At 35.0% G+C, this 25,559-nt stretch overlaps 3 protein-coding genes across 3 annotated transcripts; 1 reads left to right on the top strand and 2 right to left on the bottom strand.

Moving 5' to 3' along the window:
* The first annotated feature begins 248 nt into the window (after positions 1-248).
* On the top strand, positions 249-1,511 carry LOC125844071 (uncharacterized). Its single transcript, XM_049523312.1, has 3 exons — positions 249-642; positions 743-1,081; positions 1,204-1,511. Exons 1-3 carry the CDS (start codon positions 442-444, stop codon positions 1,423-1,425), a joined length of 762 nt encoding a protein of 253 aa, XP_049379269.1. The 5' UTR covers positions 249-441; the 3' UTR covers positions 1,426-1,511.
* A 1,975-nt stretch (positions 1,512-3,486) lies between these two features.
* On the bottom strand, positions 3,487-18,872 carry LOC125844058 (uncharacterized). Its single transcript, XM_049523291.1, has 9 exons — positions 18,385-18,872; positions 12,712-13,428; positions 8,504-8,599; positions 8,337-8,420; positions 7,103-7,337; positions 6,856-7,016; positions 5,634-5,912; positions 5,370-5,549; positions 3,487-3,721 (listed from the first exon to the last, which is right to left on the bottom strand). The coding sequence occupies exons 1-8, from the start codon at positions 18,784-18,786 to the stop codon at positions 5,493-5,495; spliced, it is 2,031 nt and encodes a 676-aa protein (XP_049379248.1). The 5' UTR covers positions 18,787-18,872; the 3' UTR covers positions 3,487-3,721; positions 5,370-5,492.
* Positions 18,873-20,195: 1,323 nt separating this feature from the next.
* On the bottom strand, positions 20,196-23,108 carry LOC125844070 (thymidine kinase-like). Its single transcript, XM_049523311.1, has 4 exons — positions 22,899-23,108; positions 22,210-22,354; positions 21,168-21,289; positions 20,196-20,570 (listed from the first exon to the last, which is right to left on the bottom strand). Exons 1-4 carry the CDS (start codon positions 23,057-23,059, stop codon positions 20,294-20,296), a joined length of 705 nt encoding a protein of 234 aa, XP_049379268.1. The 5' UTR covers positions 23,060-23,108; the 3' UTR covers positions 20,196-20,293.
* Between the last annotated feature and the right edge of the window lie 2,451 nt (positions 23,109-25,559).

Below are 25,559 nucleotides of genomic sequence, written 5' to 3'. Positions count from 1 at the left end.
GAAAACAACATGTCTGAAACCTTTAATTCTTGGATAGTCGGCCCCAGACATAAGTCAATTATTACTACGTTGGAGGAAATCAGACACAAAATTATGAATAGGCATGTCGATATGAGGAGATTTGCTAATACTTGGGTAACAAATGTTTCTCCAATGGCAAGGTTAATTTTAGAAGAAAATAAAGATATCTCTAAGAGGTGTAAATTATTATGGAATGGAGATTCTGAATTTGAGATTAGTGAGGGTGATACTAGGTTTATTGTTGACCAAGTAAGAAGGACTTGTACTTGCAGAAGTTGGCAGTTGAGAGGAATTCCATGTCCTCATGTTGTATGTGCCTTCTATCACTTAGATCAAGAACCTGAGAATGAAATTGAAAGTTGGTACAGACATGAAGTATTCCCGAAGGCTTACCAATACTCCATACAACCTATTCCTAACATGAAAATGTGGCCTGAATCCAACAATCCTTCTATTGAACCTCCTGAAGTAAAACCTATGCCAGGAAGACCTGGAAGATGCAGGAGAAAACAAAAGGATGAGCCAAGAAAAAAATATGGCAAGTTGTCAAAGAAAGGGGTGAAGATGACTTGTTCAAGATGTCATCAATTGGGCCACAACAAATCTGCATGTAAATCAGTGGTAATTGTTACTTTATATTCAATTATCAGTTTTAGAAATTACTTTGCATTCATCTTTTTGGATTTATTTGAACGTAGTTGATTGTGTTCTTATTTATTAGATTGAAGCTACTTCTAGTCAATCAAGTCGACCAGCTCAACCAATGGCACCACCTCCAAATAGAGATTCTCAGAATATGAATCCACCTTCAATGTGTACTGACACATCTGCTGTGAAAAGAAGTAGCCAAAGTCAATCTACTGGAAGAGGAAGAGGAAGAGGAAGAGGAAGGGGAAGAGGATATTTTGCAACAAATGCTACTGGAAGAGGAAGGGGAAGAGACAATGATCAACCAACAAATAATGGAAGCACTCAACCAACAACAAGAACTAAAAAGCCAAAGTACTCCACTGGTTTTGGAATTTACACAGATATTCAAAGTGGAAGAACAGTCTTGAATGTAAGTTATCGAGAGAATCTTTATTCAATTAATACAATAGTCATTATAATTCTTTTGCTTAAAAGTTGTAAATAAAATTCTTAATTTATACTAATTAAAGTGAGTGATTTGCCACTTTACAGCCTGGTATAACTACATCTGAGAGAGTGATATCACCTGGAACTTTTAAAGATGCATCACCAACAAATATAGAACTTGGATTTAAACCTTATGGTCTCAAATGGAAAGGCAAAAATGCATGGTCAACTTCTCAGCTTCAACAGTTGAGAACAAGAAGGAACTTGGAGTCTTCTACTCAACCAAGCACATCTTCAATATTTCAGGGGAATGGAAACAATATGTAGTGTATATTTTGCAAATCTAATGGCTGTCACTCTTGTTTTTGTGGAACTATTTAGAGCTAACTTGAACTTCAAATAGCTCACTCATATTTTGGTGTAAATATTTAGAGTTAACTTGAACTTCAAATCTCACTCTTATTTTGATGTAACTATTTAGAGCTAATTGGAATTTTTTGAATTCACTCTTATTTTGGTATTTTGGCAAATAGAATGGCTGAACTTTTTGGTATTTGATTGTTTTATTATGTGCAACTTTAAGTGAATTTGTATAGCCTTTCTTAACTAATTTTCAGTGTTAGCTCAGGCTTTTTTGCTGAACTTATAATGTCTGGTGGTGTTGAAATTGTTCTGAAATTTTGAATTCAATTGGGATTCATTTTAGGTGCGGTTAGCTAGTGTTTTTTATGGCTATACTTGTGGTGTTTGATTGAAGAATGAGTTTTTTTAGTAGTTTTGTGCTGCAATGATCTTTACAAACTAAGTTATTAATTGATGTGGTGAAAATGTCTGTTGTAGCAGCTTAGGCGTGTGTTTATGAAAAAAAAGATTGACACCTAGTTCTGTCACATAGAAAAATCAGTTTCGTTTGTTTAATAATAGGTACATAAAATTCTACATAATCGTACACTTAAACCTAGCTTATTTCACAAATGAAATGTCACTACCATTCAAGTTCGACTCATTTAAAGTATTTCCATCCATAATGCAATAAGTAAAAAATTAAAATAAAACAAAATAAAATAAAATGGCCAAATAAAATAGATAGAAAATAAGAAAGAAGAAGAGATAGAGGAAATAAATAGATAAAATGCCAAATATTAAGGCTAATGGGATCATCACGCGCCTGTTAAAAGTGAGATGACAACCATATGCCAAGTCAGCATTTTGTGTTAAAATGGAACAAAAAAATTGGAGTTGAAGGGTTAAAATGAAACAAGGTTGAGTTGGAGTGTTAAAATTGAATTTCAGGACAAGTTTAAGGGATTGTACATGTGTTTGGCCTATTGTATATGTATTTATGTGTATGCTACATCAACAAAAAAAACCATATGTACATGAATGAATAACATGTTCTTTTGTGTACGGCATGAGAGGATTATAATTCAGCTCAATTAGTCATGTAAATAGATGTTTTAAAAGTTGTCAATAGTTTACGAACGAAACTAATAATTCTCTTCTCTCAAAGAAACAAATGGAGATCAAGGAAAATAAAATCAATGGAAGTTCTTTCAATCAAAATATTATTCCCAACTCCCAAGCATGATTTTGTGTAGCATATATTAACACAATAAGATAAGAACGGTTATGTTCCTTCAATTTTATTATCGGATTGACATTTTGTTACCATCCCTTCCCAATATCGAGTTTGATGATCATAGTACTTGGAACAAAACCCATTATTCGAATAACTTCAAAAAATAGTTCCATCTATCACATTAGTTGAATCCATTCGCGATAGGTTTAACATAAACAAAATTTAGTACTGGTATTGAGCATTTACGCGAAGAAGAAGACGACCCAGTAACAGACATGGATAAGTTGAAGAAGCAGCAAAAGAATGAAAGGGTTAAAAGGACATCATCTGCTATCTCCTACATTTCATTATCCTTTAACACCACTTCTTTTTCCGCCGTCTTCTTCAACATTAGAAATCTTTATTAACAAATTCTTACCTTCCAAGCCATCAAGAGGCTTTTTCAGAGTTCTCTTTACACTGATTGCTGAGTAAAGAGCAATAATAATAGCCACATCAACTAGTCACTATCACTTTACACTAATCTTTCCAATGCATCAAGTTTCTAAATCAGTAAGACCACACACATGTGAAGAAAAAAAACATGAACTCGAATCGAATTTTCAAGTCAACAGCAGATGTACAAGATATATTTGGCCTTACCTTGTGTTAATGACAAGTCAAAGAAAATATTCTCCAACATTCTGTATATAGATATTAACTGAGACGGACGAGGGACAAAAAGTTTCTCAGCAAAACAGGTAAAATTACCAGTGGCAGGTATTTCATGGTTACCTAAATACTAAACTAAACCCCCTCAAGATAAAGAGAGACAAAGGACGATAATGCCTTCTCATTAATTATCCCTGCTAACACCCCCAATAGTGGGAGAAATACAGAATAACAGGTGCGACAATCACAGACAATATTATATTTATAACTAGGACAAAAAATATACAAAATTGCGGCTGGGGTACAGAATGATGCAGTTGAATATGACCGGCTAGGCCACACAAGCAAAGCAAAAGCCTTGAATTTGAAAAATGCTGGAATTAAAGCTTAAACCTGCAAGAAGAAGTGGGGTTGAAGCATAAGCAAAACTTGGCCCATCTTTGGTCACTTTCTGGTAGATTGAATCTAAAGATTACACAAAGAACAACGGATTAAAAACATAAAAAGATTGCACAAGAAATAAGGAAAGACATACGGGAAAAAGACTGTGGAGCAGCGTGGGCTCCTTCCCTTCTCGTGACTACTTGAAACAAAAAAAAAAACAACACAAAAAATGACACTAGGGACTTCATCATCTTCTCCTGATTCGAGAGGGGAGATAGGAGGGAGGTAGATCACCCAATAGGCAATGGGGAGGTGAAAAAGATAATTTGGAAAATTTTCTCTAAGATTGGTATAAGCTTATTTCAAAGAAGGTGATATTTGAAACTGAAAAGGCTAAAAACAAGGTGCTATTAAGATAAAATCAAACAGTATAATACCTCCTAGAGTGAATTATGAAAGAAATTATGGTAGAGTTAGCGGCAGTTTCAAATTGTTCACGCTTTAACTCCTAAAACTGGTGCAAGATGCTTATTCAGGACACAAGTTATTGAACCAGCACTTCTAAGTCTTATTTTGTGTTGCCAGCCTACCTTTCATTCCACAAATGCTCTGCAATAGTTCTAAGTCATTCTATACCTCAAAAAAGGAAACACAAAGATGTTTTGACTTGACAGTTCAACCTTAGAAATAAGGACAAATACCGCCATCTCCTGCACTATCCCACCCCTTCATAGACAAAAAAGAGAGAAAAGACGCGAAAGGGAGGGGCGAGGGGGAGGGGGGGGGGGTCCTTTATGCCTTCAGAAGAAATAGCTCCAGCTGGACACTTTTTGGCCATGTTTCTGGAAAATAGCCATTATCCTGGAGTTCCAACGTTCACAAGTGACTCCAGTTTCACTTGTAGAAGTTGAAACTCCAGGACAGTGTCTATTTTCTAATTTCATGGGAAAGTGTCCATTTACGAATTTTACCCTTGAGAACTCTGCCATGGTCAAGGCCCCCCACCCCTCATTCTGTTTCCAACTCAAATTCAAGGGGGACTATGGACTGGAGCCTCGCATTGATGATTTAACACGGCTTTCTTCTAGAAATGTTGAGCAATAGTAAAAATTGGTGTCACTAGTGATAAACTTTTTCATGATCAGGAGAGATTTAAATAGAGTTCAAAAGCTTCTTTACAACTTTGCCAAAGAAGAAAGGAGGGCACTGAGGGAGAACTTATCGACGACAAAAAAAAAAAGGCTTTCTAAAAGCTTTAATCACGTGATTTACATAACTATAAAGCCCCATGAAGTATGTATAGCACTCTTTGTCCCATTTTATGTGATGTAGTTTGACTGCACACGGAGTTTAAGAAATACGGAAGACTTTGCAATGTTCCAAATCAACCCTTAAAGAAGAGTACACCTTGAGGACTTTTTGTCAAAAAAGTGGACCTAACATGGGTAAATTGTGGATAGTGTTATTAACTATTTGCCAAATAAGGAAATGTGTCATTCTTTTTGAGACTGTCTAAAAAGGAAGTGCATCATATAACTAATTGGGACAGAGAGAGTATGAAAAATCAGAAATTTATGTGTATTCATTGAGTTATATTGATGTCCCTACGATTGAGAAATCATAAATTAAGTCATCATAGACCTTGATGAATGCATACCATGTTCTCCTTGGTCCCAAAGGTTGCAGACATGGCATTATATAAAACATGTTGATGCCCACAAGCAACATTCTGCACCAGAATCTCTCACCAACCACTGAATTAAGGATAAAAATATAATAGTCATGTAGAACCATCACCAGAAGTAATTGATTGCCCCAGAGCCGTCCTCGCTCTAAGCTGCACAAAGGGATCGAACAAAGTTTTAATTGACAAGCAAAGAAATAATCTGAACATAATTTAATCCAAAATAATTGCATTGACCTTTACATCAAGGCAAGGATCATTGACCATATTTTTCAACTGGGAAACTATGCCAGCATTCCGTAGTTTCATCACTCGGCCAAATGCACCAGAACTGCTTGGAAAAGTAAGGTTTACTAGAGCCCAAACTGCTGCTGTACGTAACCGGCTATCATCACTATGTAAAAACTTGGACATAATTGATTCACATTCATTAGCTAACGGTGGAAAGAGCTCTTGCATAACGGCTTCCTTGTGCACCTCATTTCCAGATGCAACATTGGTAAAGACGTACATACCCTAGAGAGATTTTCAAAACCCATAATTACTTGGACATTATTCTCTAAGTATCAGTATGTAATCTATTGATAAAGAAAACTAGAAATGGAGCTTATCGAATAAGAAAACTAGCAATGTAACCTGCTGTATGCAATATGTGCAATAAAACATTTATTGCTTGAAATGTCTAATCATCTTCTTTCAAGAAGAAAGTACATCTGTGAAGTTCATTCTCACGCACAGAATAAGCAATTTATTTCTACTTTTAGTGACTACTTTCCACATTATCACTTTTCTAGATGTATCTTATAATCATGCCGATTCAACCATAGAGGATTTGTCAGCAATTAATGGCAGAGATTATAATATAGAATCAAGAGATACATGCCAAGGTGCGTGAAAGCCAAATCAACGTTAAGCTATAACTTGATGCAATTATTGCTAATTTCAAAATTGGGTCAACCTCAACCATGATTTACAAAATTTCTCCAGCAAACACACATCTGCACTTGAACAACTGATTTTTAGCAGCATGACTATCTTAAATTCTTGGCCTATTAAGGCAATAAAATATTTGAATGCTCCCATATATGATACATGCACATTAGCATAATTTTTGCTCACTGCGAATAAAAATCAGCACACAGTGTTTAACCACCTAAAAGATATAACCTCCACCACTACTGATACTATATTCATTTTATACTACACAAGGAGCAGACACTTTTGCCTGTACCACAGTCACAACTAGATAGTACATACACAATTAATATCTGCCTCACAAAGTATTAACACAAATATCAAATCCTTAACAGTTCATCATCAGCCTAAACAATCATGAAAATCCAGCAGAATGACCAGAAGAGTCTCAGAAGGTTGAGTAGGACCTGTTGTACTTCTAATCGTTAAGAATCCATTTTACGACTGAGACATCCACAATTTACAAATGAACAATAGTCTTTACCTGAATAAGGACTTCGGCATTTGAAGCACTTCGCAGTTGCTGTCCAACAGCATGCAGCAGAAGAGCGTCCTCAGTAAAGACATGCTGGATAGAATCTAGAGGCCCATCAACAAGATTACAAACCAAAGCTAAAGCTTGCTCTTGAACACAAGCCTCAGGATCTGCAGCACAAAAGTGTTAACCTCAAATGGACACATCTCTGTATAACCATTACATTCCAGGCAACATATAATATCAGAAAAATTACCACAAATCAGGCTTCTTAAGGTCAACTGTGTGAGCTCTGATAGAATTTCCTCTTTACACTTGTCACTCACAAGGAATGTTAGATTCCTTAAAGCACACACGGCTTTTACCCTAATAGTTGCATCCATTGACTTCGAAAGCTGAACGAGCTGCTTCACACCTCCACATTTCATAAACATTGTCTTATGTGCCAAGAAATCAACCACTATGTTGCTGATGGCATCGAGAGCAGAAACCTGGTAATAAAGGATTAAGGAACATATTATGAATCCTCCATCACTCAACCTAAGACAAATTAGGACCACAAACGCAACAGATATTTTCAAGTCATGAGATGCAGTATCTACTTGAACCTGTTGAAACAACAAGAATGAAAAAGGTGCATGTATGTAACATCTTATTATAATCTCAGTTAACATTCCTTTCATAGATTCTCTAAAGCATACATGATTACAATTGACAACGCTCAACAAAGTTTTAATGAGCACACTTCAGCTTAGCCAATGGCAAAGTTGCAACTTAATTGCTTCAAAACATCACTTCTAAATGTGTTGTCATTGTGCCTGAGAGAACTTCCTGAACTGATTCTGAGTTGCTTATCTTGCTCACAAGTAGCATCCCTATGTTAACTGGATTATAAAAGAGGAAGCAAAACTGTTTTGCCTCTTATCTTCCAACACTGCAAGCAAGGCTCAGAGGGTGGAGTGTCAATGTTCTAATACTACAAAATACACACACACTTAGTCCCCAATTAGCTGGTCCAAAACTATATAAACTTTTTATATTCACTCCGCTCCATTTGGGTAGTTTCATTCCAATACTCCGGACAAATCAGGGGTTCTCTAAAACTAGATATTCTATAAATCTCACACTTAACCCTATAATGATATACAAATCTTTAATCAAACTAAAAAGAATTCTTGAAGAACACAAGACCTCAACTACCAAACCTTATCCCAACTAATTTGTATGACCTATTAGTCACTAAAATTAACAGTTTAGCATCATTGGTATTGTTGTGAAAAGGTCAGGATCTACTAAGCTTCATTTTACCAACGCCCAGCGCAGCCTAACACAAATATACGAGTTCAAACCACTAAACACAACTTCTATGAGGATAATGCTCAACAACATACAGGGCATGAAAGCCATCAGTCTAGCATCAGCTATGGTGCCAAAGTTGCAAATACAGGTTCCCAGGAGAGCACAAGCAAAAAAAAAAAACAAAAAATTACCTGGACAAAGGTCAAATCATCAAATAAAAGCTGCACCAAGGGAGCAACAAAACTCTCGTTCATAAATAGACCTGCACTAAGATTCTGAGAAGTAGTTTGTCAGCCAAGATCATTGCACGAATAGCCAATATTAAGAATTAACTGAGGCTATTATGAACGTCACAAACCTTCACTGAGCGAGAAACGTTTTTCAAACAAACACATGCTGCAGCACGCACTTCACCACTATCCTGACTCAGGGCATCAGTTACAAACTTCATAGCCTGCGTACAGAAGAAGTAAATATAAAAAAATTTGGTGCATGACCTCCACAACACTAAAAGCTTCACAAACAGAAAGGCCTTCATAGTTAATACTCATTTATGACACAATTCTAGAACGACATACTTCAATTTAACACAACTAAGCAAAGTATCAAATATCTTCCAAGTGTTCTGCCTTTTAAAGAACTACGAGGTTCTCCAAAATGTGTGTCTGCTACTCTTTTTCATAACAAAAAAAATATCTAGTAACCCCAACTGAATTCATTTGGACACACTGATCCTGTGCATGTGCCATCTGCAGCAGCACAGTCTAGTTCTCCACCATGCGTGGTACTAGTGAATTCCAGTCCCATACCTGATGACAAAGATATGCTTTGACTTGATGTGAAGTTACTGAGGCAAGTGAAGTTGATAAGGACTTGTATGATTTGTGCGAAAATCTAAGCTCAAATAAAAGAACTGGTAGATAAAGAAGATGAAATGGGGAAAACGATGAAGATAATTATAAGAGGTTGATGGATATGATTTTATCAATCTTGAAGAGGAAGAGGATTTATTGGAGACTTCCTTGGCAAAATCTGGAAACAGATATTTTGCTATGGAGGCATCATTCTGATGGTCAATTCTCTGTGAATAGAATGTATAAAAGGGACCTAGCCACAACTGCACGGAAAAATCAGGGCCAGGGAGTGCTATCTGGAAAAGTGTAGCCCCTACTAAGGTGAAGTTCTTCACTTGGTTGGTAACCAGGACAACTTGCCTGACACATGATGCACTTCAAAAGAGGGGAAGAATTATTGCCTCAAGATGTTATCTTTGCAAAGAAGCTCTAGAAACCAACAATCACCTTTTCCTCCACTGCAAAGTAACAACACAAGCATGGGCTCTATTCACCAATTTAGCTAGCCTCAATTAGATTATGCCAGAACATACTACAAACCTACTAAGTTGTTGGGCTAGAAGGGGAGGTAGCAAGAGCCAGAATAGGTGATGGAGAACAGTAACATCTGGTGGATCATATGGAAGGAGAGAAATCAGAGAACTTTTTAAGGGAAAGAAAGCACTATAGTGAAGATTAAGTGGAAAGTAATTACCACTTAGGTTTTTGGTGTAAAGAAATGAATACGGAAGAAATTCAACTAGTGGATTTTTTATTTTTTTTTAGACAGTAACAATTTGTATTTCTATTTCCAAAAAATCAAAACCTGCCATAGCCTGTTACAGATTCCTAATTACAAATTAAAGAGAGTACATGAGATCTTCAATCCTATGACAAAATTACAGGGATCCTAAGACATTCACAACTGATTCTAGATCATCCACATACTCCTGTTTACACCAAAAATGAAACAACACAAGACAGGTCATCTTCATCTTCTGGATAGTGTTACTCTTGTTCTGAAAACATCTAAGGTTCCTTTCTTTCCATGTTGACCACCAAATACAAGCAGGGATGATTTTCCATCACCCTATGTCCAGAGATGTTGGCATAACTACTCCAGATCTTCAGGGTTTGAGTTACTCTCCTTGGCATCACCCAATTCAGTCCTTTTGTATTAATGAAGAGGTCCCACAGCAGGTTGGTGATCCTACAGTGAAGAAACAGGTGAATCGCATTCTCAGCCTTTACCCCACATAGGAAACATCTAGGGCTCAATTGGATACCCCTTCATGAGACTTTTTTTTTTTTGATAACCAAGAAATTCATCTGTGGCCCGGCCTTTGGACCAATCACAGCCTTCTAAACTCGGTGGATAAGGCTTGAACCTGGGACCTAAGCCACAAATCCTCCACCTTTTGCCAATCGAGTTAGGCCTTGGGGGCACCCCTTCATGAGAATTTCCTGAGTCAAAACAGCCTGCTTAGCAAGTAGCCAAGTAACACAAGACACTCTATAGGGAATTTTGGTTTTCCGGATCAGTTTCTAGGGCCACCCATTAATCTAGTTATTGAAAGGGTTGAAATTCAACTAGTGGATTTCATAGGAGCCTTATAAGTAGTCCTGTTTTCTTTTTTTGTTGTTGCTTCTATGTATCTAACACTTTTGGAGGTGGCCAGCATAGCATAGCCCTTAATGCTGAGGAATACAAAGTTACTAGTTTCAAAAAAAAAAAGGTTGAACTTCTTGTAAGTCCCCTTGACATTGAATCTTCCTTGCTTGTGATCTTGCCATTCCAAACAGTCTTGGACAGTATTTCCTCCCCTGAATTGTTCCAGAGTTCTGTAGAATTCTACTACTCTCTGGATTTCCCAATCATTAAAAGGTATTCTAAAGCTCAGATTTCATCCTTGGTTTGACCAAACCTCCGCCGCAGTAGCCCTCTGATGTTGGTTGAGGATGAACACATCAGGGAAAAGTGTTTTTAAAGGACCTTGTTCCACCCAACTATCTTCCCAAAATGAGACCTTCACACCATTTCCAATTTTGATTCTGCAGTTCCCTCTAAGTTTTGGCCAGAGATTCCTTATGGTTCTCCAAAGGCTGGTTCCATAAGTGTTGGTCACCATGTTAGTTGACCAGTGATTTTCCATTTCATATTTTGCATCAATCACCTCCTTCCACAAAGCTTGTTCATTGGAGGCTAGCCTCCAAAGCCATTTCATTAGTGGACATTGATTATGAGTCTTCAAGTTTCTCACCCTAGACCTCCAGCTTGTTTATTCCCAACTAGAGGATTTCATAGGAGCTCTGTAAGTATTCCGGTTTCATTTTTTTTATTTTTTTTATGTCATTAATACTTTTGGAGGTGGCCAGCATAGCCTTTAATGCCGAGGAATACAAAGTTACCAGATTCAAGAAAAAAAAAAAGAGGAAGAGGACTGCATTCCTATTTTATTTGTTGTTTTATGACTTGAGTTTTGAGCAATGTCATTAAAATCCTTTGGAAGCGACTAAGCGAAGGGTTATCGCTTCAAAGTGAAACCATGCGCTTTAGAGAAGTTTGTGCTTCAAACAATGATACACAGAGTGATTCCAACGAAAATAAGTCATTATTCTGAATCTCAACTTTGAAGAGTTATTTTGATATCGGTGTTATTGTTTATAGGATGCTAAAATTAGTTATTTACGCTGCAACTGAACTTTAATTGTATTAAATTTGTAGGCATTTGATGCTTCATAACTGTACACTTCACTTCTCACTTTTTGCTTCAAGCCCATTAACCTTATCACTTCTTTGCGCCGTTCGCTATTAAAAACATTGGTTTAGAGCATATATTCCCTTTTGACCTCCTTTTACTACAAAAATATATTACTGACCTTTGTTTGTCATGACTCTATCCTTAGATCATGTTTACTCAACTTGTAAGTCAAGAAAGTGGTTATTTAATGGTACGAATATTTTTAGATAAGGGTAACTGAATAATCTTTAATGGCATGAATACTTATTTTGTGTGTTGATTCTTTAGTTATTTTTTAGAATATGTGCTTCACTTTAATGACGTGTGTACAGTTGCTTCTTTGAGCTTTTTTCATCTCAAAACACTTGTTCATTGTCCTCCCTTGTACCAAATCTGGGATCATCATTTATCTTTAGCCATTTACAAGGAATAGTGGAATACTTTATAATTTATACAAGACTAACGAATTGAGCTTCTGTTATGAGCCAAGCTCAAACCTACCATATAATTTGAACCGAGTTCAAATTGAATTCACACATACAATTTGAGCTCAAATCTATCCCACACTCAATTCAAGTTCAATAATCTGAAAGGAGCAGAAACAGCCAGGATCCAACTAATATTTGATTCAATTGCAGCTCTAATTAAAACAAAGATAAAATGTAAGTTATGCGCTTGCTTTTATGAGAGATAGAATTAACATATTCATTACAACTGAACCTACCATCATTAGCACTCAAAGCTTCGATTAGTTTGGTACTTTAAGAACTGTAATTGTTAATCTAAGCAGATTCTAAGAAATTCCAGTTTGCATGGTGTTCGGATGCAGCTCAATGGATTAACCTACATTACTTTCTTTATCTATGAAGTTGGAAACCAGGCAAACAAGGTCCAAGTGCAGATACCTGAATTAAATTGTTTGCTTGCAGCCTTACAGCCACACAATGACAATAAACACAACAAAAGCGTTTATACATGATAAAGCAACTGACCTCTAATGACAAAAGCCGATCCCTGCAGCGTTCCAGTCTTGAACACATGTTAGCCAATGCAATAAGTATTCCCTCCAAACGTCTCGACAATACTGGAGCTTTCCGCAGGTGGTTGACAAGTTTATCGATAACATTTGCCTCGAATGCTAATACTTGCAGATCCTCCTTTTCTGCAATTAAACTAGACAAGGCAAAAGGAGCTTCGTCTCCAACTTGATCATCATCAAGTAGCTCAAGTAGAATTAGTATCAATTTTGTTTTGATTCGTAAATCTTGAAGGCAAGAAGGAGCAGAATTCTTTATGACAATCAAGCATATGCAAGCAAGCAATCTTGTCCGGGCATTTTTATCCTTGGTCAATTCAGTAACAGTACCCAATGCTCCTCCATTTTCAGGTTCGGTGAACTTTGATATGACTTCAGGATTTCCCTTCAGGATAGTGGCTAGAGACTCCAAACTAGCATCTTTTTGAGTTACAGACCCTCCAAGCATACAAGTGAGCTTTTTAATAATTCCGGCATCACTTAATGCCTTCTGCTCCATACTTGTCCAGCAAGAATGTGTAATGATACTTGCACCAAGTCCAGTCACATTCTCATTTTCACTATTCAGTAACGACTGGATAAATTCCATATTGTTCCCCTGCAGAAAATCATACCTTGGGGCTAACTTCGATTGATAAATGAACTTAAGGGAACGAGCAGCTGCTCCGACTACCTGCATTAGATCACAGTTAAATAATCAGAGATAATAGCAATGATGAGATATACTCCTAAACAATGATTTTGGGACATATCAGTCAAAAGGTTCAGCCTCGTGATCATCTGAAAGAGCAGTAAAACACCTAGTTGATCTGCTCTCCCCAAAATTACTTTTAACTTATTGCAAACTGATTTCCTACATACAACAACAACATACCCGGTGAAATCTCACAAAGTGGGGTCTGGAGAGGGTAGAGTGTACGCAGACCTTACCACTACCTCGTGGAGGTGAGAGGCTAATCCAAAAGAGCCTCGGCTCAAGCGCATCAAACCCAAGTAAAAGAAAATAACGATGAAGACATAGCAGTAATAAGAAAAGCATGGTAAAGTCAACAAGAAAGAAACAATAACAACAGCAAAATAGTGTGTTAATCGAAACACAAATAAACAACATATGGCAAGAACTACAATGGTATGATTAGTACTACGACAAGCACTAACAAGCATAAACCTTCGCAAAGCAAGACAACACTTTATCCCTACTGGCCTTCGTCCCTAATATACGACCTTCACTCCTTCCTATCTAGAGTCATGTCATGTCCTCAGTAATATGAAGATGCCCCATGTCATGTTTAATCACCTCTCTCCAATATTTTTTCAAACCTACCTCTACCCTTCTGTGTACCCACTACAACCAGCCTCTCGCACCTCCTCACTGAGGCACCAGCGCACTTCCTACATAGGTAGTTTTAAAATCAAGAAAGGGGAGAGAAGAAGAAAAAATATGAAGTGCCAATATTTTGTTGCAATTCTATTTGATTGGGTAAATTATCAAATTCGTAACTTGTTCAATCATAAATTTTCAGTTCAGCTCCTAAAAAATAATAAGGAAATCTATTTCACTTACTTGTCAAAGACGATTATCTTAAGGAACAAAATTCCCCAGTTATGATATTTGAACGTCAAAGTCAACAAATACTTCAACTTCTACAAGCAGTTGAGTTCCTCGAGGAACTTTTTCAACTGCCTTGATGGTCCCACTAATCACTCTCCCATTTTTTTCACCCACTAACTCCTTTTTTTACCTTGCTTTGCTTGAAAATATTTTGGAAGAAATGTTTCCAGATAGAAATGTTACCAATTTTTCGAAAAAGTAAAGTTCTTCAATTTCAAAATGAGTAATTCAAAAATTATTCAAAAGATGTACAAGGGCATCATTTATATCATAAATTGAGTACATTACAAGTGTGTAACTAACTATCCACCTTGTCTACGTACGGACGGCAATTCCATTTCATTTTGTCTCTGAGTTTTTGTTTATAAATATCATACTAGCATTACTAAAAGGAAGAAAAAAATAAGGAAATTCTAAAAATGTTTGATTCTCTAGGACTCTGGTGCTGTGTGAATGTGGGAGATTCGTTTACAAAGAATGTGGTTTCAGCATTGGATCTTCACATTGATCTCATTCTCAACTATACTCAGGAAATCCTTTTCAAGTCTTCTCCAGGAAGATTGACTCGACAAGAATGGGTGGAACATTTTTCATGCCCGGCTCACAAATTTAGATAAAAGAAAAAGAAAGGTCAAACAAATTTTCTTTTCCTTGTTTCTGACAACAACAAAAAGAAAAACAAAAGGAAACACTTCTCTTCCATCTATTTTCCCTTCCCTTCCCATGTCAGTTTACAAGCATAGAATAAATAACAGCCTATGGAACAGGCATAAAAATTTGACATTAGAACAGTTTTTTTCTAAAATGATCAGGTATTAGAACAAATTAACATAACAATTCTAAAAAGTAAATGAGGGGCAAGAAACTTAAACATATTTGGAAGGTACTAAAGAAAGTTCAAAAACAGGCAAGTCAATCAAAATTCAATTAATGGTGAAATAGGTAACCATTTTTCTCATTGGCAGAAGGTCAATATAAACTTGTGACTGAGATGGAGATTGCATTCAGAAATAACAATCCAAAATATAATCGCAAGTTCACAACAACTGAGTAAATCCAAGTTCAAATAAGGCTGAATACATAGGCAGCCCCTTAAACTTGTCAAGATTTTTCATTTAGACACCTCAACAGAGGCTATGAGGTTATGAGGCTATGACCTATTGAACACTTGATCTATGCAATTAGACACATATCACTCAATCATCAGCAAAGTTTAAATCTGTGTAGTTGACGCGCAAGTTAAGTGGCAATATACAAGTAAAGCAACGAAACAAGTCAATAAAAAATAAAGGAAGAGAGACCCCAAGGGTGTGGCTTAGTGGTAGCCTAGTGGTCAATGAAGTGGTTGAGAACCATGAGCTCTCATGTTCAATTCCAAGTGGAGACAAAAAACATTAGGTGATTCTTGCCATTTGTCCTAGCCTTGGTGGACAAAGTTACCTGGTACTTGTTGCTAGTGGGAGGTGGCAGGTATCCCGTGGAATTAGTCGAGGTGCGCGAAAGTTGGGTCAGACTCCACGGTCATAAAAAAATAAATTAAAAAACGATAAATAAATAAAGGAAAAGAGAGACAAGACAAAGTAAGTGCACATTTTTCCTTCTTCTTCCTTGTTTCTTTTTCTTCTTCAACAATACTGTTTATTGTTCTTCCCACAATCTCTCTCTTTGCTGACAAGCGTTAAAATAAAGAATCGATGTTGGATCTGGTTTACTCACCATAAATTTTCTGGCAACATAATCTTTTTCCAGCAACTCAAATTTGATTTAGAAGGAGTCTTCTTCTAATTCAGTTCTACTCTCTGGCACTGCTCTAGTCACCAAACTTTTAGAAGTCCTGATCTCTCTAATGCAAGACATGAACAAGACACTATTCCTCAAATTTGCCATATAACACAGCTGTGATTAATGTTCCAGGAAAAAGGGTCCAAATATCATTAAATTTCATAACTTTTACCTTCTCTGGGACAAAATCTATCTTGGACCCTAACCAAGCTTAGCACCCACCTTTTTGTCTTTTAAAACGGAAAAGGTTATATAGTTTCGAAACGGGAATCAGATTTGGGTTGCCATTTTTTCCTAGAGGTTATTTTACCAACAACCGTGGGGTTTGAATCTGAACATGAAAAAAAAATGGGTTTGTCAAGGAAGGAAGTTTTTTTGGCGAAAGATACTAATAGACAGGGAAGAGGGAAGGGTGGTGGGAGGAGGAGGTGGATGGTGGTGGAAAATAGCGGAGGTAGTGGCAGGAAAGAGTGGGGAAGAAGGAGAAATTTGAAAGAAACCATAAAAAGGAAAGTAAAAAAGGGAATTAGCCATTCTCAAGGCTTAACGCGCTAAGGGTGGGCAGTACACTCTTCATCAGCACATCATGTCTAATTTACACAAATAGACTTGAGTTCAGCTGTTCAATTGAACAAGGCTAAGTTTGAGTGCCTAAACGGAAAAAAAAAATTGGACAAATTTAAGGGGCCGCACATGTATTCAGCAAATAATCATTTATAAAACTCAGATTTTTACCAACACATTTCAAGGACTAAAGGGAGCCCAAAATCATCAAATTAAGACATAAGCCTGTTACTAGGGGAGTGTTAGTAGCTCAGTTGGCTAGTTGGCTGGCTATCTGAACTTTCACCTTGTTGGTGAGAGTTTGATTCCCCCACCATCCCCAACGCCAAATTTCAGTTTCAAAAAACAGAACAGTGGCTGAAATGTGGTCACCCCAAGGTTGGGATCTATCTCTCAGAAGGAATTTAAATGAGTGGGAAGTTTGTAGATTAGTTGAATTCATTAAAAGGTTGGAATCATTTCAAGGTTTGAAGGAAGGGGAGGACTGCCTATGGTGGACAGAGCACAACAAAGGAAGATACAAAGTGAGCTCAGGTTACAAGGTCATGAACAGGGCTCCTCTAACCCTCAATTGGCCTTGGAGACAAATCTGAAAAACCAAAATTCCACCAAGGTGGCATGCTTCACTTGGCTGCTAGCAAACGAGGCAGTACTAACACATGAGAATCTGAGGAAACGAAACAACATTCTTGTGACACGTTGTTTATGTGGGGAGGCAGCTGAGACAGTTAAGCATTTGTTCTTACATTGCAAAATCACTGATCAATTGTGGAAGATTTTCATCAATCTCAGAGGCATTCAATGGACAATGCCTAGCAAGATTGTTGACACTCTCTCAAGTTGGGAGGAAGCAGGAATTGAGGCAAAGAACAGAAGTTATTGGAGGACAATTCCAGCATGCATCTGGTGGACCATTTGGAGAGAAAGGAATGCTAGAAGCTTTGAGGATAGAAGCAGATCCCTACAAATGATCAAAACATATTGTATTCTATTATTATGTTTTTGGTGTACAAAGAGTTCCCCTGTAGATGCAGAAGCAATCCTAGAAGTATTAGAATCATGCTAGGCTTGCTGTTTTTGTTCCTAGATTTTCATACGTTTTTGTAAAGGGGCTTTCAGTACTACATAAGTACTGGTTTATAATACAAATCGTTACCTACTCAAAAAAAAAAAAAAGTATGTTACTACGATTCACTAGTTTCACCCTAACGGATATTTCACTTGTTTTAAGGATTTAGCAAGTTGAGAAAATGGATGAAATAAGCAAACCAGAAACAAAGATTGTTACACAGTAATCCTCTTCCGTTCCAATTTGTAAATTTGGATGTAATGTTTTTCCCTATCAAACTAACTTTCAAACATTACTTCAGTATTTTTCTTCCACCAGCACTAACATAATATATATAAGTTAATCAAGTAACTTGAAACTTTTTGCCCAGTATAATTTGCATTAAATTATTTGTAAACACCAAAACAAAACTCTTGAAAATTTGAAATTAGGATTTAACCCGTACTACAAACTAATAGCTACACTAAAACAACCTTTTCTGACCTATTCTGGGTACAGAGATAGCAGACAAACAGAAGAAATTAAGCAAGTAAAATTTTTTAATTAATTTAGACATTCATTATAATGGAGCCAAAACAAAAGATGTCAAAATTTGAAATTACCTTATCATTAGGATAAGAAATAAGGCGAAGAAGAAGAGGAAATGCACCGGCATCAAGGACGGCTTTAACACCATCATCAAAGCCACAAGCGAAGCTACCAATAGCAGCAGCGGATTGAAGAATCAGCGAATCGTTGAGTTCCACGTCATTACCGGAACAAACAGAACCAGCTGCAGCAGCGGCCGCGGTGGCGGAGGAGGAAGAGAGTATGGAGGTAACAGACGGAACGGCGCCAAGTTTGAGAAAACAAAGCTTTTTCGTACGGTTACCGATGATCTGATTCTTAAGGTCACGGAGAGCTTTGAGTTTTGCTTCGGCGGAGGAAGAGCTCAACCGTCCGATCAGATCCTCACGACGGCTGTGAGTCGGAGGGGGCGGCGCCGATGATGCTGAAGCCGGCATGGTTGAGGGCTAATCTGGAATTTCATATGCAGATGCGACCAACCGATTGTGCAAAAGAGAAAGACAAAAATGAGAAATGGAAAAGAGAAATAAGAGTTGTTTTTTTTTTTCCTTAATTTTATTTTATTATTTTTTACGACAAATAAATATAGAAAGTACAATAAAATAAAATATTTATCAAAGTGGAAGAGCCAATTATCCATTTGATTAATATTTTAAATCTTAACCATTCATTGGAGTGCATATTCATCAATTATCAATTAATTGTAATATTGGACAGTCGTGATTTGTGAATCTCATAAAGTATGAAAAAAAAATCATTCTTGATTCCATACATTTGAATATCACATTTGTTAGGTTTAAATACCTACTTAAAACTTATTTGTTTGTATTTAATGAGATCTGATGTTCAAATCTTATAACATCTCTTAATGAATTTAAATTGCTCAAATATATGATTTGAGCATGGTTGGATTAACTTTTGACTTATTTTTGTTATTTTTAACTCTAAAACAAGTGTTTATTAGTATTTTTATTTTATTTTATTTTATCTAACACTAGAAAATTTACTTTTAAAAGAGTTTAGAATAAGTCAGTTCAAACCAACTCAAGTCTTAATAGTATTCAAATTCTATGGGCTCTCTCTCACACACACTTATATTGTTGTTTCATTTACATATTTTATCTTGCCTATTGTTCTTTTAGTATATGTGCTCACTTTTTTCAACTACAAGAGAATTCTTCAATTGCAATTGTTTTTGTGACTGAATCACAAATGCTAATGACAATAATAATTAGTATGTTTTAATCCCAAACAATTGAATTGACTAAAATCATCAAGATTAATGATGAAATAAAAGACATCCTAACCTTGGTGGTTTGAAATTAAAATTCAGTTCCTCACAAGTTCAAACAAAACTTGTGTGCAAATGGTGATTCAACATTTTGTGCAAATAAAAGAATGACAAGAGTGAACTTTGTCAAAAACAAAAAAAAGTATTGGTAACTTCTCTGAAAAGTTGTCTATAGTTCCTAGAATTGTCTAACATTTTATGTCTTACAATTAAAAAAAAAAACAATAAATATGCCTACTTTGGACTCAAGCTCCGCTACAAATTTTGGTGTGAGCAATCGAATTAATCGGACAACTATTGTTTGACCAAGTTTTTTCAAAGGTACTTTTCATAAAGTATTTTTAAGCAAAAACTCTTTTTTTTTTAGCTTATGTCAAAAACACTTATTTTCTTCTAAAAGTTTGATCAAACACCTTACTTTTATATAGAAGTAAAATTGGCCTCCAAAAAAAGCCAAATTGGCTTAAACTTATAAGAGTAAAAATCTGCAAAAGGAACTACAAATTCATTCAACATTAAACAAGATCATTTTCGTGTATGTCTAGGATGACAGGCTATATATATATATCAGAATTCAGCAAAACAAGTTCATTTACTTACATACTTGGGTAATTAAGATACATGATAATATAAAAGAGTTGAACACAAGTGTATTATGGAGCAACTAGTGCAGATTCTAAAATAAGGTCACTTGACACTTTATGAGATTCAAGAACCATTTTTGCAGATTCATTGACAGATTGTCCATTAACATAGTGCTGACGGCAAACAGGCATGTACATATCAGCACCTCCTATAAGCTCAGTTTCTGTCTCATTAGTCTTTCTAAAGGTGAAAAATGCCCTTCTGTTACACAGCTCACATCTAGCAGTCAACTTTGTTACAGTATCAGCAAGTGGAATTATGTCAAGCACTGAACCAAAACTCTTCCTGCAACCAAGCAAGCACCAGATACTATGTAAGAGCACAGTTATTGGTTTGAACTAAAGCTATTGGTGAGTTCAGAACCTATTTGAGCATAAAGAGATAAAATTGACACAAATAAGCCACATTTTTAGAATGTAACTAAAATAGGCTTAGTATAGTTTTTTTTCCTGTTTTGTCAAAAATTAACGTCCAAATTTTAATCTAAAATGAAAGTTTTTTTATAAAAGAAATTATTTTATCAAAAACTTTTTACTTTCCTTTCACCTTTTTCCTCAAATTTCATAACCTTGCACTGATCTCCAACCTGACAACCCCAACAATCGTTATCTTTATGTTGTTGAATGTATGTTTAGCTAACTATAGCTACTTTGCGTTATGAGGTTTTCTTGAACTTTTCTTGAAGGTGTTGACTTGATTGTATAGTTGTTATTTGACTTATTGTTAGATGATGAAAGAGTTATTTGAAAATACATTTGTCTATTTTAGTTACATCCTAAAATGTGGCTTATTTGTGAATTTTATCTTTTTACTGCTCAAATAGGTTGTACAAACTCCTATTGGGTTTGGCTGGACCCATTTGAAAATAGTTTTCAGGAGTACCTCAAGTAATCACCATCTAGGCCTGCAACAATTACAGTTTTCCCATCAAGATCAGCAGCATTGCAGCAGAACTCATAAAGGTCCCCAAAGAACTGAGCTTCATCAATGCCAATCACATCCACCTATCAAGAAATGGAGTTACTAGGATAAGGGAATACACACTAACAGCCAATAGTGCTAACTAAAGTTAAGGAGAATTGCATGATTCATTTTGCCTACTGAGTTCTTTTCTGACTACTGCTGTCTTTAGTTTGACCCTCAATTGTGTTTCAAGTTTCCCTTATATCTTGTCTACTCATCGTATTTTATGTTTATAGCATCTGGCCCTCGTTTCTGCCTTCTAAACAATTCACATATATCCCATATTTGCAGTATAGATAACATGACTTAATAGCAACAGTATTTAGCATTCATTCTCCATACTGTGCAAGATGATACTTTCCAAAACACCCCTCAAATTCTCATGGTTTGGACAGGAAAGAGACCATCTTGATACTACAGCTGCTTTTGCATTGTGTTCTCTAATTTTAACAATCTTGCACTCATAAGAAGATTTCACAAAGCCATCAAGTCTTAAATCTATTAGTTAACTAGGTGCAAGTGAAGAGACACAAGATATATCTAATTCCCATCAAAATATGAAGTTGGTGTTCAATTCTAATGTTAATACTACCCCAACAATGTGTGGTAAAGGTTGATCATTTTCACCAATTAGTGGCATAAATATCAGTACAATACTAGTATATACTGTAAGCACTCAAGTCAATAGAATTGTCACATCACGCAATCATCAATCATCCAAGTTCAACACTAAAATACTCAAAGCTCTGAATTGTACAAAGATCGATGCTTTTAGGCTATGTTGCTCAGATTCTCCAAAAATGATGTCACACCCGCGTCAAATCCTTCAAAAATAAACTACCTTTGAAGAATCCAACGCACACCCATCAACAATCTAGAAGTTCTCAACAATACACACAAAGTCTTAACAAGTCAAACATAAGAGTTTGTTGAGTGGTGAAGTAATAAACAGGATTTGTACCTTTTCATATGCATCTTCTCCAAATCTCTGTTTGAAAGATGAAAGATCCGGCAATGACCAACATGGAAATTTTGTCCCATCATGTGTCACCACTGCATCTACAGCATATCTTGTATCTTTACTTGACTTTATCATCACCACATTTCTGCTTACACAATTAAAAACTCAAACTTACAGTTTAAAAGGGAATAATCCACCACAAAAATTTCTAACAAAACCAACCCTAGATATTGATCATCTAGGAAATTTTAATAGCTCAATTGACTATCTAAATTTTTATCTTATTAGTGTGAGTTCAATTCTCCAACTTGTAATATACCTCGCCCCATTTCCCCTTTCCCTGACCCAATTTTTTTTTTTTAATATTGATCAACCTCAAATCCACTAAACCCCAGATTACTTCTCAGTCATATAGCAAAGAATCTTGTTTCAAAAGTCCGATCTATAATTTAAACTCAACAAATTCATATTTTTCAGTTTTTTTTTGCTTAATTCACCATAAACGGAACAGCACACGTACTTATTTTCATCTACTATACACATACATAAAAATCACAAGTTCCAATTTTTTTCAACCTAATTTTGAAATTTCTAAATCTTATTTATCACCGATTCATGCCAATTGAACTACAATTATCGAAAAAAAATCGCACAAAACAAATCAACAAGAACAATACTAGTAGTAATACCTCCCATCGTTGGATTCCAAATTGACCCGGCGAAGAAGAGCAGTGGTTTTTCCAGCAAACATAGGACCAACAATAACATGGATTTCACCCGCCGGACAAAAACTGTTCTTCGATCCATTTCTCGGGTCAATTGGGCTTCTAGCAGATGATGAAAAAGCCATTATTGAAAAGAAAAAGAGAAAAAGGAAGTGGGAAAGGATTATGAATTGTTGTAAAGATTTGAGAATATGGATAGGATTATATAGGAATATAATATGTGCCATGAAAGTTTCGAATTCGAGTTTTTTTGAATTTCGGAGGGAAATGAAAATGATGAAATCTTGGAGGGAAAGCCATTGAGAAGCTTGTTTGAGAAGATACAAAGTGGAGGAATTTTTTTTTTTTCTCTCTTTGGTTTGAAAATAAAGAAAAGTCACACTTTATTAAATGCACACCTATAGAAATGTCTTAATCATCTTTTTTTTCAAATATAAATTTTTGAAACTATTTATCTTTAATATGTCACATATCACAAAAACATTACTCTGTTTAATTTATATGACTCATTTTTCTTTTTATTTAATCTCAAAATGAATGCAAATGTTTATATTTAGTAAAAAATTAATCTTTATTCCTATTTATATGATATATAGTTTGACTTAGCATGAAGTTTAAGTAGAGGTTGTGGTCTAAAATAAGTCATAAATATTTGTGTGACTATAAATTATTCCATTATGAATAAAACATAAATTTTAAAGTTAAATTTTTAGTTCTAAATATAAAAATGTGTCATTTCTATTGGGATTGACTTATAGAGAAAGTGGTCATATAAATTGAGTTGGAGTAATTATTTTGTGTCGTGTGGCATATTAAAGAGGTAAATAGTTCTAAAAATCCATGCTTGAGGGGTAACTAAGACTTCTCATAATTTACGCAGCTAAATAGTTTTTAAAATCCATATATAATTAAGATTTCTCATAGATGTGCATTTGATAAAATATGTCAAATTTAAGGAGGATTTTAACTATTAACTATTTTACCTTTTAACAAAATACTCCTACACTCCTACTTTAGAACTATATTTATCCCAGTAAAAAATATTTTTAAATTATGTGAAATCAAGACTGGCTCGATCTTAAGGTCACTAAAGGAATGTTTGAGGCCCCCTACTTTTTTCTAAAGATATATTATATAGTTAATTACAAAAATCTCATGTGTTTGATAAATTTGAAAATAATTTTTTGAGTAAAAAATAGAGATAAAAATCTGAAATATATTCGAACTTTGACAGAATTGTTATAACAATCTCATTGGGCAGAATCTATTATCCCTGCACTATTTAATAGTGTATTTTAAAGATATATAAGAGTCCAGCTAGATTGCTATAATAATTGAGAAAGGTCTGGATTGCTATAATAACTTCTTACCTTATTAAATGTGGGGGTTCCTGTAATATTTAAGAAATAGAAGTTGTATTTAGTTAATTGTAGCATCCTTTCTTAAGTGGCAACCTATTTTTGGTTGATTCATTTATACTCTGAATATTATCATGAACCTACACAAATATTTTTATATTTACCTTTTTTATTTTCCTTTCACTATTTTTATTATCTTATTATTGAATATTCTAAAATCTCTCAAATGGTCAAACTTTTTTTGAGTTAATATCTCAAAAGGTCATTGAACTACGAGAATTTAACTAGCAAAGTCATTAAACTTTGTTTTGTTTCAATAAAATCACTCAACTTAATATTTTTATCTTCAAAAATCACTCAACTATATTTATCATTAAAATAAATTTAACATAATAAAATAAATTATTTTTTATTTCATATAAACATAGACTTCACGAATAAACTATTTTTAAAAAAAAAAAAAAAAACTGAAAATGGTGCGGATTTTGACCCTTTTTTATAAAAAAATTAATATTGCAAAATAAAAAATAATGTCAAAAATGGTGACTTTCAGATTCGTTATTTCTCTGTGGATTGTTCCAGTTCGGTGAGTTCCACTGGAGGTTTACACTTTCTTTCTAGTTTCTCAGTGTAAAAATTATATTTTGAGTAAATGGAAATTGTTGGAAGAAATTTAAAATTATTCAAAATGTATTAGAAATAACATCTCAATGAGAGAAGGTGCCTGTAAATGAAAATGGTGTAGATTCAATTTTTTCAAAAAATAAAATAAAATTGTAAAATAAAAAATAATATGGGAAATTTTAAATTTTATTTATTTGTGGGGTCTATGATTACGTGGCATAAAAATTAATTTAATTTGCCATGTCAAATTTGATTTTATGATAAATGTAGTTTAATGATTTTAGAAGATAAAAGTGTTAAGTTGAATGATTTTAGTGATACAAAATAAATTTGAGTGATTTTGCTAGATAATTTCTCATAGATCAGTGACATTTTAAGATATTCACTCAACTTTTTTGCAGTATGTAAAATCTATTGTTGTGTCTTGATAAAAAAAGATCAATTTTTTTTTGGTGTATTCTTTAAATTTTAAACATTGCAATAAATCAATTGTCACGCCTCGTATAATCTAATCAATAAATTCATACTTCGAGTTATGGCCAATAGCACCTAGTACCATAAGAAAGATATGTTATGATGTGTTCAAATCACAATGATCGCATGTTATGATTTGAAGTCATGCAAGTTGTAAAATAAAAGTCGG

The sequence above is a fragment of the Solanum stenotomum genome, chromosome 11 (genome assembly GCF_019186545.1).
Source record: "Solanum stenotomum isolate F172 chromosome 11, ASM1918654v1, whole genome shotgun sequence".
In the NCBI taxonomy this organism is placed as follows: domain Eukaryota; kingdom Viridiplantae; phylum Streptophyta; class Magnoliopsida; order Solanales; family Solanaceae; genus Solanum; species Solanum stenotomum.
The sequence above is the reverse complement of the archived record's forward strand: the minus strand, read 5'-3'. Positions and strand labels throughout refer to the sequence as shown.

What these genes read in the sequence shown, in the direction of transcription:
- LOC125844070 (XM_049523311.1), bottom strand. Translation starts at nt 23,059, where the DNA reads ATGGCTTTTTCATCATCTGCTAGAAGCCCAATTGACCCGAGAAATGGA. An exon ending in TTGGAATCCAACGATGGGAG is followed by an intron (nt 22,355 to 22,898) that starts GTATTACTACTA and finishes TTGTGTAAGCAG; the next exon opens with AAATGTGGTGATGATAAAGT. An exon ending in GAGAAGATGCATATGAAAAG is followed by an intron (nt 21,290 to 22,209) that starts GTACAAATCCTG and finishes ATTTCTTGATAG; the next exon opens with GTGGATGTGATTGGCATTGA.
- LOC125844071 (XM_049523312.1), top strand. Translation starts at nt 442, where the DNA reads ATGAAAATGTGGCCTGAATCCAACAATCCTTCTATTGAACCTCCTGAA. An exon ending in AATCTGCATGTAAATCAGTG is followed by an intron (nt 643 to 742) that starts GTAATTGTTACT and finishes CTTATTTATTAG; the next exon opens with ATTGAAGCTACTTCTAGTCA. An exon ending in GTGGAAGAACAGTCTTGAAT is followed by an intron (nt 1,082 to 1,203) that starts GTAAGTTATCGA and finishes GCCACTTTACAG; the next exon opens with CCTGGTATAACTACATCTGA.
- LOC125844058 (XM_049523291.1), bottom strand. Translation starts at nt 18,786, where the DNA reads ATGCCGGCTTCAGCATCATCGGCGCCGCCCCCTCCGACTCACAGCCGT. An exon ending in TTTCTTATCCTAATGATAAG is followed by an intron (nt 13,429 to 18,384) that starts GTAATTTCAAAT and finishes GATCTAATGCAG; the next exon opens with GTAGTCGGAGCAGCTGCTCG. An exon ending in CTTAAGAAGCCTGATTTGTG is followed by an intron (nt 7,017 to 7,102) that starts GTAATTTTTCTG and finishes TTTGTGCTGCAG; the next exon opens with ATCCTGAGGCTTGTGTTCAA.